This window comes from Athene noctua, chromosome 20, assembly GCF_965140245.1.
Source record: "Athene noctua chromosome 20, bAthNoc1.hap1.1, whole genome shotgun sequence".
NCBI lineage: Eukaryota > Metazoa > Chordata > Aves > Strigiformes > Strigidae > Athene > Athene noctua.
Window position 1 is genome coordinate 3,187,474 of NC_134056.1, and position 18,473 is coordinate 3,205,946.

The 18,473-nt window shown below is 40.1% G+C and overlaps 1 protein-coding gene across 2 annotated transcripts; it reads right to left on the bottom strand.

The window, feature by feature from the left end:
• Window positions 1-333: 333 nt before the first annotated feature.
• LOC141968736 (centrosome-associated protein 350-like) lies at window positions 334-6,082 on the bottom strand. 2 transcript variants are annotated; one of them, XM_074923792.1, is made up of 4 exons: window positions 4,500-6,082; window positions 3,272-3,604; window positions 2,438-2,581; window positions 334-1,579 (listed from the first exon to the last, which is right to left on the bottom strand). In XM_074923792.1, the coding sequence occupies exons 1-4, from the start codon at window positions 5,961-5,963 to the stop codon at window positions 1,424-1,426; spliced, it is 2,097 nt and encodes a 698-aa protein (XP_074779893.1). In that variant the 5' UTR covers window positions 5,964-6,082; the 3' UTR covers window positions 334-1,423. The 2 variants fall into 2 exon arrangements, with proteins under 2 accessions (XP_074779893.1, XP_074779894.1); XM_074923793.1 differs by lacking the exon at window positions 3,272-3,604.
• Between the last annotated feature and the right edge of the window lie 12,391 nt (window positions 6,083-18,473).

Below are 18,473 nucleotides of genomic sequence, written 5' to 3' on the forward strand. Positions count from 1 at the left end.
TGGATTAATTAATCAATGAGGATAAAAGTCTGAGACTTAAGAAAACGTACCACTAGGGACATGAAAATAGCTTATAGGATAAAATCAACAGTTAATGCGCTTGGGGCAGAAGTTGCCTTTTTATTTCTGTTCATATGGCAACTAGCAGGACAGGGCATTTTAAGGTCCCCAGGGGCTGTCTGCAAAACAATAAAGCTACTCCCATTCACTAATGAGAATAGCAATGTATAAAATATGATCTGCAATTCTAATCGATTTCAGTAAAAATAAATAAAAATTGCATACATAAGGTTTATTTTGTTTATTCAGAAAACAAACAATTCAGTATGAAAACAGTTAAGGCATCAGTATTTTAAAATAGAAACAAACTCTATTTCTGTTTTTCCCACCAAAACCAGATTGTAAAAACCCTGAATGAATGACATTTGAATAAATCAGATCTACTTACATTCAACTGTTCAATAATGAACAGTTTCTGATTTCCAGTAAGAAACACTTTCTCAGTATTTATTTTTAAAAACTAACAAAAATTTATCATTAGTTTTCTCCATGCAGAATCAGCGGAACCACAGCAATCTACACAGTGAACAGTTACCATGCTCAGAGAATGCTTATTTTTCTTGTTAAATATCTTGTTTCTTCCAATTTTGCCAATGCAAAAGAACAGAATTATTTATTTCCTCTGTTTTACCAATTAAAATTCAGAGCCAGCACCCTATGTTTAGATGTTGTGAGAATTCAAAGGGCTCATGTGAATTGCATGATAAATAACCTAATTGCATGCACATACTTAATTTTCAGAAATTGGAGTTGCCAACATAAAAGTATCCCATTTAAAGTGCATTACATCAGTATGTGTCTCATTTGTAAACGTTAAAACTGAGTATCTGTCTCTAGATCCTGCCAGGGCAAGATCATTCCATAGGACATGTCTCTGAAGACATCTCCAGGCTACTTTTAACCAGTTCCACAGCATATTAAAAAAAAAAAAAGTGCACAGACACCTTTAACTCTGCTGTGCCCTTGAGGAAAAGTTTTAGAATTGGTCCAGTTAGAGGGGTTTATTCCAAACTACAGAGGTGCACAGCAATTCCGTTTCCAGGAGATTTAATACCATCTTCACACTTACATTCTTAAGACAGTCACCTATGATTTTCCGAACCTTATTTTCAAAACATAATTCACATGTCATCATTCACAACCTGAACATGATAACAAAGAAGAGCATTCCCAAAGCATAAAACACAAGGAAAATATTTTGTGTAATATTTTTATGTCTGCTAAAGTCTCTACTTGCATCCTTTAAACATGCACATACAAATTGTATCAGGTACCAGTTCAGAATTACAATTGTTAAATCATGCTTTTCTCGTCTAAAAAAGAGATTAAAATTCCTCCATTAGGGCCTTTTAGGGAAATACTTCTAAGCACAGGCTTTTCTCAGATAAATCTTATTAAGAACTTTGATTGTATCAAGGATCAAGCTATCAAATATGTCTTCAGTCATTCTCATCTTCACAGTTAATTCATCATCACCATAGTAAGTCCACTGAGATTCTTCTTTGCAGAGCTCCTGAATCTAAAACATAAAAATTGAAATGAACGTTTACTACAAGAATAAGAGCATGATCAGTTCTGAAAGGTACTGAGGCACTGCACCTAATCTAACAACTTTATATATGCATTGTTCATTTATTTAACGTAAACCACTCACAAGAACTGGAAATACTGGATTATTATTGCAAGTGTACTGAAAAGGAAGGCAATAACTTGAAGTTCTGAAGTTATTTTAAGTAAACTTGATTCTCACAAAAGCACGAGAAGAGAAAGTAAACTAATCTCCATCTGGGAGTCCGCTTACCAGAATAAGGTCCACTCTGTCTCTCTTACAGTTTCCATACTTGATCATATTAAGGAATTTTCTTTTTGTGTCTAAATCATTCTTTTCCAGGTTCATTATTTTAATAATTTCACCCTGAACAAACATCTACAAAATAAAAAAGGCTGAAAAGAATTCTTCTCATAGGAATTCTGTCTCTGTGAAGGTTGCAAATGAGTGGCAGGTGCCAGTGTGATCATCCAGCTTTAAATCTAGAAACCACCCAAAGTTTAGGGAGCTGTTCTAGAAGCAGCTGATCAATACTGGCCAACCAACACATTTTAAACATCAGATCACTGTAGAGGTTACACCCACGATAGTCATAACCAGGGAGATTTAGAAGCCCAATTTCTATTCCTCTACACAACTCCATACGCGTGAAGTATTTAAACTAATCAGCTCAGTCTATATTTCAGAGCAATTCTGTTTTCTTCTCCAATGACCTCAGCTACACTGCCATAATCCTCCCAAATTTCACATTTTCGTCTTTTTGCCACTGCAAGATCTGCTCTCTTCACTGACTCTTGTTATTGTACACTTCACATTTCCAGAATGTACCTTGACATCACTGACATCTGTTCTTCTGCAAAGACTGCTGGAACAGCGAGATCCCAAATTTTCCTTCATCCACGGAAACATATTTGGATTTGCAGTCACTTGATATTCTGTACACAGCAACTCATGGGTCAAATCAAATATAACCTGTGACAACAGAAGTACAGCACCAACACAAACTGAATCTCCCACTGGTGCCCTTTCAAAAGTTTTCTCAGTTCTTTTGAAGGATGGTAGGTTGGTGACAGCAGAGGTTTGCATCTCGGGGCAAAATTTCCTAACATCACCTGCATCACTGGTGTTTCCTATAGCTGATGTCACGGTGACCATTGCCTCGAGAGCCTGCAGACCTGCACAGCAGAAGATATTGGACAGTAACATGTGAACACTAAGCGTGGGTGGCTTGTACAAGAGGCCTTGATGGGACCCTTTGACCTCCTTGTGTAGGCAGAGGTCCACAAAACTCAATAGTTCCAGGGTTCTGAGGAACATGAAGATCTGTCCAAACTCAGGACATCTAAGGCAGGAGACTTGGACCTTTTAGTCTGCAGCTTTCCAAGAAACTTGACTTTTTCTGAACAGACGCGACAGACACTGGGCTAGATGTCCAGGGTCGTATGACTGACGAGCTTTAGCAAACAGCTTATATCACAGCAAGGACATTATTCTAGTAGAATTATCTTGCAGTAGATTACCAGAAGCAGTATTTTGCAACACCTCTTCCAGTGTTCCTTTAGCTATACTGAGTGTTAGCAGCTAGAATAATGCTAAGTACTTGCTAATAGGAGTCAGCCTACAGAACACTAGAAAAGTTTAATAATAGTGCTTTAAAAATACCTGATTATACATCTTCTTGCTTTCTGTTTCCAAATCATTCCCTGGGAGATCATTACATTCAAAGTGCTTTGGCACACTGAAATTAGAATATATGTTTTCCGGGATCCATAATTCTTCTACAGCATATGCAGACAATTTTTTAACATATGAAGTGTAATGTGGTATCACAAGAGGAACTTCCACAGTTTTCTTCCAAGGAGCTGAGTGCCACTGATCTAATTTGTACAAGTATTGCTTTTGTGTTTGCCTGGCCAGCATATGTTGGTCAGAATTAGGCTGATCAAAATCTTCAGAGCTTCCAAAAACACCAGCATCAAGGATTTTTAAAAGGAACTTCAGTAGAGAGAAAAAGAAAAGCCAGGTGACGTACTCCATATTTCCCCACAATTTTTACAGGTATTGAGATTATTAGCAACTGATTAGGGTTACACTTTAAAGCCATCTTCATACTCATGTGATGAAAGAAAGGCTTACTGATGTGTCATTTAAAATACCTATTTTAACTGTATTTGGCAGAATTCAGAATTGTATAGAACTCCAAATTTGGAATTCTTTCTAAGTTTTTGACATTTTGAAGCATTTTTGTTCCAAATGTGAACTACTCTCCCCACTCCCCCCAAAGCAAAACCTTTAACTTTTTGTGTTAATACTTCCTGATGGACTATTTAAGTATAAATTAGACACTGTGGGATTGGAAGCAGCAGGTATCAAAAGCTTCCATTTCATTTGGAGTTCCAGTCTCCCAAGGGGCTGAACAAAAAGGGAGAGTCTGGCAGCTCTGAGGGTCTTGACTTTGCTAGAAGCTGCCTGCAGAGTTAATACCAAATTAAAAAGCTGAAGGTCTCACAGCCAGGAGCTGCAGAGGAGGCAGGCAGATGAGCTGACAGGTGTCCAGGTTTGCTCTGAAATTAATCAGAATTGAAGTTTGTGCAGATTTATCAGTTTTCACTGACAAATTCCCACAAAAAAAGTTGTGTTTGCTTTGTTTGGACTAGCTGTAGTCATGATCCCCCTGCTCAGCTCATCCTTGTCCCCCCATACACTTGCTGTCTACTGGCTGCAGGATAATTCCTTAAATGTGCCATCAGTCAGATTAAGTCGAGCAATCTGGTTCCAAATATTGACATGATGTAATTTTTATGGATAATAAAAAACAACTGGGCAATACAATGCATAGACCCAATTTCAGGTCCAATGCTTTAGACAAAAACTTTCTCACTGTACTTACTGGCAGAGCAGTTGGAGAAGTCTCTGAAGATGAATGAAATATCTTGTCTGCTTTTGATCCGTGTTTTCTTTTAATCTTCTTATATTCTTTAACTGCATCATCTACAAATTTAGTTACAATTCTCTCTGCTACCGTGTGACAACTATGAATGCTAAGCATATCAAAACCACACAGTAAAACATCAGAAACCTTTGCTGATTGTTCAGGTAAGATAGCAACTGAATTTTCTTTGAGGAGAAACAGTTTCTGATTGTCTTCTTGTCTTAGGCCTTTGCCATAATTCATTGTGTCTTTTTCAAAGGCACTTTTATATTTGTGTTGAGCCATTTCAGAAACTGCAATTAAAGTGTCAAACAGAAGCTTTGTACTGAGTTCACTTGCAATGTCATCAGCAAGTTTATTTCTTTTCTGATCCTCTACCAAGCAACAAATATTTTTGCTTGTGTTTACCTCATCTCTGTTGCTTTTCGTTAGAAGCACGTCTGCAAATATCCTTTGTTTTATTTGTGCCAGTTCTGTTTTTTCTTTATCTGATCCCAAGCATATTAAGTTATTTGGACAGAGGAACTCTTTACACTTACACAGGTCAGAATGTGGAAACTTTTGCCCTTTTCCGGACTGCAAGGCAGTATGTAACCTAGACTGGTTTTCTTTCACTTCTGATCCTCCTGCACTTTTTGTGTCTTCTGCTTTCTCCTCTGTAAACCCTGCTCTCTGCTCACCGTCTTCAGAATATTTGCAGTCTCCATTGAAGGATTCATCATCATTGGAGTCAGAGTCTTCATCCCCAGTGTAATCGGAACCATTTTCATTAGCCCCCAAGAGATGTGAAATCTCGTCAGGTCTGACAAAGATGCCACAGTGCTGAGCACACTCAAAATACTTCACCCCTTGAAAAGTTCCAGCGTTATCACCTTCAGCTTTGTCAAGTGCAACACCAGCCCAATGGCCACTATCAAAAGAAGTCTGTCCTTTGAACATCAGGGTTCCAGGCTGGGTCTGCTTTACTAACACCCTGTCCCCAATTTCAAAAGATAATAGTGGGTCATCACTGTCCTCCTCTGCTTTGGGCAGTGTTAAGGATGTTTTGCATTGTTTCATCATGAAGTCAGGACTTCTACTGGCCTGATCAGAAGAAACAGTGTTTGACGCAGGCAGAAACTCCAAACGCTGCAAAGCTGCCTCCTGTTCTCCTTGTTGGTATTCTGAACCCTCCTTTGCACTGGAAATAGTTTTAACTAAAGATTGTTCCAAGAGACTACCATCCTGAGTTGAAAAAGCATCAGTTGTCTCTCGGTTGAGCAGGGGAAATTCTTTAAGCAGAGTGTTATCGGGTAATGGGGGTAACGCATCCATTTTCAGTGATACATCTTCATCCATACACTGTCTAGTCTCTGAGACTGTCATTTGTTCTGGTGGAGATGGGAAATCATCCATACTGAAGGTAGAATCATCATTTTTCATTGCCTCTGCACCTAAAGGGGGAGGAGGAAGATCTTCACTTGGAAATGACAAATCCTTTTTATTAGGGGATGGCAAGTCAGCACTTCCATAGGACAATACTTCGTCAACAGGAGACAGGATTTCTGACAAGGTATCCTCATCAGTTGGAGGGAGACCCTTGTCACTAATAAAAAAGGTATCATCTTCGCCTTTGGAAGAGCAGTTCTTAGCTTGAAACAATTGCCTTTTTGAGGAGAAAGGAGAAAACAGTTCCCTCCTTGCTTCCTTTATGGTTTGCCTTTCACTTGTTGAGTTGTTTTGATTTCCTGTGGCCACCTTTTGCAAAGACTCCAGTGAATTGGTCTCTGGGTGGACTTCCTCAGAAATTCCTGGCACGGATGTGGGCAGAGATACAACCTTATTGAGTTTACTGGGTGTCAGTCTCTCATTCAGAAGCTGTGCATGATTATTTTTGCCTCCTGAAACTGATAAGTTTCTTGAAGATAGACATGTTATTAATTTGTTATTTGTAGTATCTTTGTCAGGAACACTGTCTCCTTGCCACCTAAGTTGGTCAGTAACCAAATCTAGATGTTTCAAAGAACCTGTCAGTGGAAACCCCGTTAGGTCTCTATTTTGATCTACAAATAATCTGTTAATTCCACCATCCTTTTTCACTCTGCTAGTTGTAGAACTAAGTTTCATTGTGTTTATTTTAGGTGAGTAAATATCATCACTGCCTGAAGAGCTGGCAACAGCATCTTTACCCTGTTTTGTGATCTGCTGAGAACAGGTTTTGTTTTTATTGTAGTTTTCAGAGGTACCCAGGTGTGCCTCATCCATTCCCTTGGCAGGGTTATCAGGTTGGGAGGAATCTGCTGACTTTGGTTTGGAGGCATTTATTTTGCCTGATGGAACGAAAGCAGGCAAATCATCCGTGCAGCCACGATCTGAAACATCTCCAGGGTATTTCTGGGAGTGTGATGAAGTCTCAGTGCTGTCATCATCAGGCACTTCATGATCATCATGTTTGTCACTAGGTAATGTTTCCTTTCCATTACTTATTGCTATTAGCATCTCTTTTGAAACATTAGGAAACACATCAGCGTTGTCAGAGACAAACTCTTCTGGGATGCTAACATCTGTGTTCTGTCTGTCTTGCAGCTCTAACTCAGAGTCTGAAATGGAGCTTTCTGAGATATCAATCCAAATTGCAGACACCTTCTGAAACTCTGGGAGTGAAGAATCTGATCTGGCACTTTCACATCTCAGAGAGAAGTTGTTGGACTTGGATGATGATTCAGTAGAAGCTAATCCTTCAGAAAATGCTTTTAAATTCAGTTCTTCATCAGAGGCTTCACGAGAAATATGGTCCAAATGCTTCAAACACTGACTAGCATCCACCTGATGGATCTCATGAGGAACAGGTATTTCCACTTCTTTAACTGAAACATTTAAAAGACATTAAAAAAAAATTTTAAAAAATCAGCATTTCAGAAAAAAAATGTTTAATAGAAGAGGTTGCCAACAGGTAGTTTAGGATGCAAATCCAGTAATCCTGAGCTGTAAATTGCATTCAGAAGACAGTAGCATTAAATACACAGCCAAGATTAGGACTGATTTTAATATTATTGTACCCCAAAAAAATTTAAAAAAAAGACATCAAATAAAGATGAGGAACTCAGTAATGTAGCAAATACAATAGTGTCCAGTGTAGCTGATCAGAAGAGTTTGAGTGCAGGATTTTTATAAAGATCTGTATTATTTTAGCCCTATAAGTAGCTTCACTACCTGGTACAAGTAGGAGGCTATTATCCTCTATGGACAAACTCCAGGAAGAGCCATTACTCAAGCTGTACATTAAATAACAACAGAAACCCTACTGGGAAAAGGTATTTCTTACCTTCTGACAAAGAGATTTCAGAAGGTGCTTTTTCATCTATACGTGCGATTTCCAGTTTTCTCTCAGAGTTTGTGCTAAATCTGAAAACATAACATTATAGTTGAATTACATTGAAGTTACAAAGTGTATGGTACGCACGGTCATTCAAGAATGTTGAGTAGAACATTAAATATCTTTGGGTGTATTTGCTACCTACAGACAGCGTAATGCAAAGTGTTTTACCTGTTACTTCAGATGCTTTCTGTCTAGCCCGCAGCCTTCTGAAGGCAATTCCACCCCTGCCCAAAACACCCCTTTGACTGTCTCCATAGAATTAAATCATCTGGTAAAGCTTGGCAGAGAGTGCTTGATGAACGTGACAAGAATTATGTCAAACTCCTTTTATAAAAGAATTTTTGGTGTTGGATTTTTTTTGTTTGTTTGGTTTGGCCTCTGTGTGTTGGGCTTTTGTGTTTGGTTTTGTGGGGGGGGGTTAAGCTCTACAAGACAAAAAAAAAAAATCCCAGGCTAATGTCATTCAGGTCTGCCTCTGCTTTCCAGAAGAGGACCACAGCCATGGGTATAAAACAAGCAAGGCAAGGTTTGCCATGTCAGTAAGAGAACTGGAAGGTAGGACTGAGGGTTTCAGCCTTGACAGGTACAGTACCTCTGTTCTTCTGATGACCTTTCTTTTCTTAACTGGGTTTTCACTAAGGTAGCTTCATTTGAAATCAATGTTGATCTTCTTTCCTCATCTTCATTATCAGAGGAAGGATCCTTCTTCTTTTTCCCAGCCTGCAGAGAGTAGGATTGAGAATCACTGAATATACAGCAGACCTAAAGAATACCAGTGAATTGCTACTGGACTTGCCCAAAACCTAAGAGCACTATTTGAACACGATACAACAAAACCTCAGTACAACTTCAGCTTCTCTGTCTGCAAGCTGAGTACCAAGCACAGTATCTCCATGACAGCCAGTACTGAGGATTTCTTCTGCCAAACGTTTATGTGAGAAAAACCCAGTTAAATTATAATCTTGCCACATGCCTGAAATGGGCTGCAAGGGTCCTGCTCTTCTCTTAGACTTTTATGACTTCTTTGATCCTCATGTGCTTTCTCCACTTCTTCCAAGGATGATGTAGCAACACCTGAAATACACAGATTATTGGCACAGAAGGCAAATACAGGGTGATTATCTCAGCTACACAAAGCAGCCATGACTACAAGGATCTAAGGCTTGCTACTGGAGTTTATGGCAGCCCACGGAAAGATTTCTCTTTGCCTGAGGTAAAGGATTTCTTTCAGGCAATTTGATGTCCACATGCTCAAAGCTAGGCTTAAGAATCTAGTTAACATGCAGCCTATGCCAGACTTCTGTCATTAAGACCGCTGTTTTTAAGTCTTAATTGCACAATTCTATAGTCTCCCTCACTGAGGTCTCTAGGAGTAAATACAGAAAGATAGTTCATTGAAAGAATAACACAAATACAAAATATTGCCACAATATGTAAATATTTATAATGCAGAGATTATGCATACCCAGAACTATGTAAATGATATAACTGGCTCATATATAAACAGCCAGTTTTATTTGTATATGTCCTACTGAGAGGAAGAAATATGAACTGAAGATAAAACCTGGAAATAAAAATAACTCCAGCGTGTCCTGTCAAAGTCTATCTTCGACTGATCTATGTTCTTTTAAAAAGAACACCCTTAAATTATTTTTAAAATGCCTCAAAAGAGAGTAAATTGTTAATGACACAATCAGAATAAGTTATGATTTTGTTCTGAGGAAACAGCGTAATCATATCTCATAATAAACCTTTGAGAGATCTCCACCATCTTGCCTAGCAGTGATTTATATATTGGGTCTAGTGAGCAAGACACTCAGGTAATAAATGAGAAGATTGTCTCTCCTTCTGTCTGGATTAAAGTTTGATGGAAGTGGTTGAAACAGATTGGACATAATAGCATTAAATATGATTTACCAGTTCCTTGAGGAGTATTTTCTGCCTGAACCAGGCATAAGTTACACAAAGTAGAAAGCATCCCCAAGCCTTTCACTGTGAACTTGCTGTCACACGGATTAATATCTTCATTGTCTTCAGGATCTATCTTTGGGTTTGAAATAAGCACCTCTTCCTCCAGCACAGATTCCTACAATGTAAATATTTAAGTGACAGAGTTCATGTCTTAAGGGAAAAGGACTTTGCTGGCAGAAAGAATAATTAAGAGATCAGAAATTAAATCTGCATGTCCACGCTGAGATATATAAGCACGTATGGACCCCTGGGCATACATACCCACACTGGGGCTGTGTCACTGGTGTAGGAAATAGGAAAGGGACTAGTCTGTGCAGCTGCTATGGGTAAATAATAGTTTACTGCACTTTTAGTTTAGTTTCTCCCGGAGCAGCACAGCACGTACCCACAGATGTCTTAAACACATTGTCACCAGTTAGCCACATGGAGAAAATGTAAGGGGCAGGAAAGTTGTGGTAAACCAGCCTGCGTCAAAATTGAGACTTTAGCTGAAGGGCACATCATCAACACGCAAGTCTGATTTTTACTTGATGTTCGTAACTGCCAAATGAGTCTTGTGCTGGTCCTATCTTAAGGCAAATCTAACCTGGGGCACCATTTCTTCAGGCAGAACTGGAGTTCCAGAGGTGATCCTTACTGGAAACGGACACTTTCTGCCTTCTCCTGTAATGGGGGTAGATGCAGGTTCATCCATTCTAGCTGAATTTGCATGTTCCAGAGGTAATAAAACATGATCCTGAGCATCAAGCTCTGAAAGATACAAAATTAAGTTATGATGTGTCCAATGCTGCATTTTTTTTCCCCCTGATAAATTTATTGTCATTTTGTGTTTAGCTCTGTCAAAAAAGGCTTAAACGTATTTATAGTTTGAGTAACTTGGTTTTACTCTACATGTTCCATGTCACACCAGCAGAAGCCAAAAGGACCTTAGGTATCATCCAGTTACATGGGAGCAACTGTAAAGCCCACTTCCAGAAACTTTTCCACTCTTTCTCTCTTTCTTCATCTATGCATAGCCATTACCTCAACAAAACAATTTACACCTTTGTTACACCTTCTTCTTGCTAATCCTGAACAGATCCTGGTACCAAAACCCACCCTGGTGGTAACCAAGGAACAGATCAACATCACAAGTTGCCTCTCGTGGGCGGATTAGCTCAACAGTCCTCTTCTGAGCTGTTCTTTGGAGCAGTTCAGATGATCTTTCAGACTTCAACTTTTGCCCCAAGTCATTCAGTCTGACTGAGTAGTCACAAACATGGTTTGCTACAGGAGTTTTCTTTATTGGGTACCTGTGTTTTTGCAGTCTTCAGACAAAAAGACCGAGCCTGTGGTTTGACTAGTAGCACCACACACTTTCTTGGCCATCATTTCAGATGCGTCAGGACCTTGTACACCAAGGGTCTGCTCCAAACCTGGGGACTCTGCCTGTTTCTGGTACTGTACCAGTGTTTTCTTGTTGTCAGTAGAAAAGCTGTAAACAGTTAGATGAGGAATTAATGATTGGGAGTTGGTTTTGTGTTCCCATGTTAATCATGACCAATCTATATGAAGTCAATAAGGGTATGAATTAAATTCTTCTGGTAGTGCTTGATAGTACTAGTAGAGTGCTTACATACACATATGTTTATAAACCAGCAAATTAGTAAAGCCAGAAGCACTCTGAATAGGGTATTTATTTCTCCATTACCCTCCCTCTCACTTGATACTGTATTTTTATATAGTCAGGTTTCTAATCTTTATAGGCAAGAATAGGAGAAGACTGAAGAAATCATCAGCACTGAAAAGGCAAAACCAGAGTCAAACTTTGAACCTGTGTGCCTCCCACATTTCCAGTCGATGATACCATATCAGATTCCAACAGATCTCGTTAAATTTTCCACTTTAAATACAGCATCACAACTTTATGGACATCAGCTACCTATTGTGATGGTGACTTTGAACTTTCTAAGCAGTCTCCTTACTGCAGAAGCACAAGGCAACACAATTCATACCACAGACTTTTCCGTTAGTGGTACAAGTTCTAGAATACACAGGTGAGTAAGTTACTCTGTCCAGAAAAAAACAGCAGTCTACATGTGGGCTTTTTGTTTTGGTTCTTTGATTTTTACTAGAAGCATACTTTAAAGAGCTAAATATATTCTTGAATAGAATATAATTAACAATATAACAGGGTCTAGAAGCTAAAACCCTATTTGTTTTTCTTTAATGTGAAAAAGACAGGCCTGTGTACTATTCAACACCACTAATGTTTAATAACTTCAAAATAAGGATCCCAATTCAGAAGATATATTCCCAGTTCTTAGCTAAAAGCCTGTCCATCTACTATAATCACAAGTTTCTATATTCCTTCTTTCTAGTATTTAACATCCATTAACAAAACCCCAAACCAGCAGCTTTTTCTGCGTATTGGTAATCTATTATTTCAACTTGCTTTCATTTTAAAAGTTATTTCCCCAACGCTTTCAGCCCTGATCATTAACTGTTCTCCTGATCAGTGTATGATGGGAGCATACCTGCGCTGGTGGATGGACAGTGTCATTACCACCCTGCACTCTTACACAGGAAAGATCTACCCACAATCACGGTGCAGCCAGAGTCTGGATGCATTGTGAGTTCCACCAGGCCCCGTCTGCTCTAGACTGACGCCAATATTCACTGTTCTCCTATGAGCAGCCTTGTCAGTAATAAGAAGTGAAAGCACAGCCAAGAAACCTTTTAAAGATTCCTGTGACTTGTAATCAATAACACCATGAATTATAGATCGGTTCCATGCAGGGATTTATTTGAAAGCCTTTCCCTGTGGGGACTTAAGTAGATGCACAAACCTGACTCACCAGTCTGCTAAAAGTCTGGCTAACACTGAATGAAAGGGTTTTTTAAATTCATATAGATATATATTTGTCTTTAACTGACTTTTTTTTTCCTGAAACAAACTAGATTTTTTTTTTTATCTGAGCCTGCTTTGGAAGACTGCTGTTCTGAGCAGTGTGGCTGCTGCTGGGTCCTCACCTGCACTGCTCAGCTCCTCCAGCTCAGCGGGAAGCAAATGGGGACGCAGGGGACACAGCACTTTCTCAGAGCAGTCTGACTGAGCTCCTGAATTACCTCTGACTGGAGCAGTTTACATGACACCTCCACGCTTCAGTTTAAGCATAAAATTAAGCCCTGTGTAGTACAAAAAGCCTTCCGTGGTTAAATCCTAAGTGAAACACAAACCTGCTCTGAGGGGTTAAGTGATACATAGGCTTAGAGCCAGAGGATGACAAAGGAGCCAATTTCACCAATTAAATCAATACATTGCTACTCATTCCTTATGGGTATTTTGAAGTCTAATTAATATATAGTTGCAAAGTGTTTTGAGTTTGTACTTAAAAGCCACCGTGAAAATGTGAACTATCATTAGCAGTTATGTGGCATCATTAAACAACATCCTGGTTATTAATGCTATGTAAATTAGCTTGCCTAGACCTGATGTCAAAGTTACACTTGTTCCTAACGTGGCAGCGGCAGTCCCCAGCCCCACAGACTGGTAACACTGCTTAACGTTTTACAGGGGAGATAATTGCAGTGAAATATGTTTACCTGCTTGCACAAAAATGCAGAGTTTAAAATTATTATATAAAGCCTGCAAGGATTAGCTTTCTTAAAGCATGGAGGATTGTGACACTGAATGCAAGAGCAAGGAGCCAGCCTAATGAAATCACAGCTGCCTGGGGAACAAATATTACTCCACCTTTATTAGGATTAAATTATTAGGATAGATATATTATATATATCTATATATATATTAATATTAGATTTATTAGTATATTTAGGATTAAATAGTTTGTTACCCCGTGTAGCCCCTTCCAGGGGCAATAAGCTTATGATGGCAGACCAACATGGCTTTTTTCAGCATGAATCAGACTTGTCCAACTTCTAATGATAAATCCAAATCACAGTACTAGATGATTACATATGCACATGTATAGACACAGACAGATATATGTGGATACACAGACTCGCTGAATTTCAGGATTAAGGCTCAGATTTAGCTTGTTCTACTGAAGGAGTTATTTGTGACAGAAGTACTGAAATCATAATTTAACCTATAACCACCAAGAGGTTTTGGAAGGGGTTTTTGGGTTGTTTTTTTTGGGGGGGTTGTTGGTTGTTTTTTCTTTTTTCTCTCCAATCAGAAGAGTCCCTGATAAACAGTGCAGTTGGTGTAAATACCAACTCAAGCAGCTTTCTGGTAAAATTGAACATTTCACTTAAAACATTTTTTCTCCTTGCAGAGGAGGGTGATACTTCTTAAAGAATGGAAACAACCTGAAATAAATACACTATTTATTACTGATATATTGAAATGATGAATGTATTTTACCTGAAGAATTTACTAAGTGATATGGAAAGGATGTCCAGCTATGGAGCCAGCCAGACACCTTAATTTACTCGATGCTGTTCACATACCTTGCAACAAGCTGGTCCTTGCCCTGAGGAGTTAACCATTTTGGACACCAGCTGGTAGGTTGGACATATGGAGGACACAAATAAATAATGAAGCAATATTGGTCAGAATGGTAAGCAGTGATCTTGATGCATCAACTGCTTGAACACAGAGGTTTTAAAAATTTATCATTATAAAACTCTCTCTTGGGAACATTTAAATACGACACAGTTATCTAGGGCATAACTGCTTCCATCTTCTCCACTGGATTGGTTATCTTCAGCTATTGCTATTGTTTTTACTTACCCCTCCCATTTCTTGCTTTGTTTACTCTTTAGCTGGACACAGCTCATGCTATTCCCTGAGAGATCAGGCCTTCCTGGGTGGACTGTAGACTCTGCTGAAGAGTAGTGTAACTTTGGACTAGAAATAAGTTTCATTGTCTTCAGATTTATTGCTTCTTCAGTTGCTGGGGTCCTTGCAAGCTAAAAGGAAAAGATAATACATAAGGTTTCAGATGGGTTCCTCGGCTGTTGTGTCAGCTCTGACTTCAGCCATCATCCACTCAAAAAACCCACTGAGACATCTAGTGACTGTGACTCAACAAGCTCTTGCTTCTCAGCCAAATTGTGCATCTTTTCCTGGAGTTGTGCTGTTGAATCCTGCATCATCAAGATTTCTCTTTGCTGCTTTAGTAAGAGTTTTCTTTCTTGATGGGCTGCCCTGTACATGTTTTGCAGGTGCTGGATTTCTGCCTAAAGAAAGTAGAAAAAGAAAGGAGGATAAGAGAGCTAAGATAAAAAGAGACCTACTTAAAAATGTGTATAATATTTCTTAATATAAGGCCATACTACTCATAAAATATCCTGAAAATTCAAACTGCAGGTTTTGTTCTTTTTTTTTGTAAACACTTTTTGCAGTTTTATTTTTCACTAATGCTGACTAGGGGTTACCTGTGAAGACTAATGACAGGTAAGGGGATATTTCACTGCCTGAGAGATGGGGTGTCTGAGAGCTGAGACCTTTAGAAATGAATATTATAAATTCAGGTCATCCAAAACTACAAGATCCTTGTGGTTTGCACTATGTTTCCATAGGAATTCCCTGAAGTAAAGGAGAGGCTTGTACTACATAAAGAGTAGGACAAATTTTCTGACTACAAATTGTAATTACGACCTCAGCATTCCTCTCAGTAGCAGGAGAACTGAGACTATAAAATTAGCTGTCAGATTTATTTAATATATTTCAACATCAGAAGCATAAATCTGCATAAATCAGTGGAAGCCTACATGATATAACCTGTTTGTTATGGCACAAATAGAAAAATCCACAATAACAGTGGAGTAACAGAAAAGAAAAAAAAAAAAGGTGTTTTCATGTTTCCTTTTCTCTAAGATTTACAGTGCTGACTTTGGCACAAAACCCACCTCTCTGAATGTAGGAAGCAAAGCAGAATAACACATGTGAAATCACACCAGTGACTTTTTTTTTTTTTTAAAAAATAACAAACCCCACTTGCTCCAGCAGCTCCAGACACCTCCTGTGCTGCATCCTCCTGCTGTTTGGAACATGAAATCCAGCTCCTCTGGCTGCAGTATTACCTGCTCCTGTCTCAGCTCCATTAGGACTCTGCGCTGTCTTGCGGCCATGGCAGAGGCTCCCTTACTATCTTGCAGGTTTTCCAGACAGCTGGAGACCAGACAAGGATGGGGATCACAATCAGATAATTAAATGCCATGAATTTTATGCCCTTCAGAAAACAATGCCGGGGATAGGAGCAAAGCTCTTCTCGGAGTAGCAATAGCTCCGGAAGGCTCTGCAGGAAATTCTGCTGGACTCGGAGGACATCTCACCCCCCTGGCGCCATGTCACCCCGACCTCTGCCAAGGCAGCCGCCCTTCCCCGAGCACTCGGTACACAGCACCAACCCCTCAGGGACACCATGAGCTGGGGGGGCTCAAACTGTACCTCACGGTGCCCCAGCCCACCGAGGCCGCCTCACACGAGGGGCCCTCAGCCCAGTCAGCGCCGGGGAGGGGCTCACACCCCACCTGAGGGAGGCTGCACAGGGAGCTCAGCTGTGCCCTGAGAGAATAAAACTGTGCAGACTCCTCTCCTGCTTCACCTGCATTTACTCCGTAAGAAAAGGATTTTATGTTTGCTCTCTTCCCCTGAGCCGGGACAGTTTTTCTTCCTTTAATCAGAGACACCCCCTCCTCCTGCTGGAGGACTCGTCCCCGTGAGGGCAGGCCTGTGGTGTCCTGCCCACGTGTCTCCCCCTCACCGTTTCTGGTGGCCCAGCCAGGCCAGCTCAGCTCTGGCTTTCTCCCGGAGAGCTTTTTTGCGGAGTTTGAGGAGGGCAGCCTGGTGTCGAGCTCGCAGCTCTTCTCCCCTCAGGCACTGCTTCACCATGGCCAAGCTGAAATGGCGGAAGCTGCTGGAGCCACCATAGTGCCGGCCGACTTCGCTCCACTGGGGACAGAGCAGAGCCTCGTGATTACCACAGAAATGCTGTGCAGATGACAAGTGGGGACTAGAAGCCAAAAAATCCCCCCAAAAACTCAACACCCCCCACACTAATCCAAAGGCTTGGCGTTACCTGGCTGTTGGAGCTGGCCTGCTCGCTGCTCCCTCCAGAGTCGTCCCCACAGGGCAGATTCACTGGAGGTGGCAACAGATTCAAGGTTTGATGATCGGTCAGCGGCTCCCCATCTTCTGCTGGCAGGGTCCCTAAGGAGAAGATTTAAAGTCACATTTCTCTGTAACAAGGAAAAAAAGACCCCCAAATGGTTCCCGTAGTACATGAGTTCAGTTCGCATCCATCGGTGAATTCAAGGCGCCGTTGCAGATACTTGGCAGCCAGGTCTGTGCATTGGCCTCAGCAAGAGCCTGAGGGGAGTCACCCCACAGCTGTTCACTTACAGGAGAAAATTATGAACACCAACCTCGCTTTCAAGTGAGATTACGGTAAACAGGTAAAAAGAAAAAAAAAAAGGGGGGGCCTATAAATAGGGTAAATAACTCCCAACTCCCAAGATTATTTTCTGTAGAAGGGTTAGGAGTACAAAGGGAGAGTGCTACAGTTTAAATCTGCATAATGAATATAAGTATTTAGGTGACAATTTTTAAAAATCAGTTAACAAATTAGTGAAATTTGTGGTTATGTGTTCCAGCCCCTGGATGCTGTGCTGTTTCCCGTGCTGTGCTAGGAAGTGGTGTTTGCTCAATACCACCAAGTTCTTTAACTTAGTGTTCACCTTCTTGAAGCGCTGAGCAGTAGAAAACCTCTGGGATGAGGGGGTTCATTTCTCCCCCTATTTTGGGATCCACTGGGCTGCCATCTCTTTTCATCTTCAGTGTAGATTTTTTCAGTGAATGCATCTCTTGACTACTGAGGTAAAAAAGAAAGGAAATATTTTCTTGTTTCAGTCAGATATACTATTTCTATTCCTAGCTTTCATAGCAAAGTGCTCTATGGGGGCTGACTCTTTCAAACTAACATGGTGCTCATTTTTATGCAATATTGAGAGTTTTACCTGTACAAAGGTGCCTTTCTGGTAATTGTATCTGTAAGACTCTAGAAGTAGTTCTCAGGTCTTTAATCTATGTCACTTTAAATGAGCGTAAAAATGTTCATAGGCCAAGGTATATTATGGTAAAGCAAAATGAGGAAAATCATATTGTCCCATAAATTTCAAAGGGGCTTCTAACTTTTAAAGAATGCAACATCTCCCACAACATTAGAAAAGTGTTGATACTATGGTTTGTGCATAAATCAGAGTAGACTGTATCGCAAAGATGGATACCTCACAGCAGAGATCTGAATGAATAAAACAGTTAGGCCATAGTTTTAAAGACAACTTGACAGCCATGTAAACTGTTCTTAAATGGCTTGAAATGAACATCTATTTTAGAAACACAGTGCAAAGGCTTTAGTGCCCCAAGACATTCCTATAGTCAAACCACAGGCTAAACCATCAGTGCCTTGTTGTATACTGCCTTCTGTACCTGCCAGCTGTGTTGTCACCTCCCAGTTGGCATCCTCTCCGTGTTTGCTCCGCACAGTCCAGTCTTGGCGCAGAAGGATAACTGCCTCTGGAGCTACTGCACTCCTGCAAGCACAGAAATTGTCAGTAGACCTGAATGATTTATTTGAAAGGCAGAATTTTTA

Coding starts and splice junctions, on each gene's coding strand:
- LOC141968736 (XM_074923792.1), bottom strand. CDS start 5,963: ATGAAAAATGATGATTCTACCTTCAGTATGGATGATTTCCCATCTCCA. Junction 3,605..4,499: donor CTTCTCCAACTGCTCTGCCA/GTAAGTACAGTG, acceptor TCTCTACTGAAG/TTCCTTTTAAAAATCCTTGA. Junction 2,582..3,271: donor GCAAGAAGATGTATAATCAG/GTATTTTTAAAG, acceptor CTGTTGTCACAG/GTTATATTTGATTTGACCCA.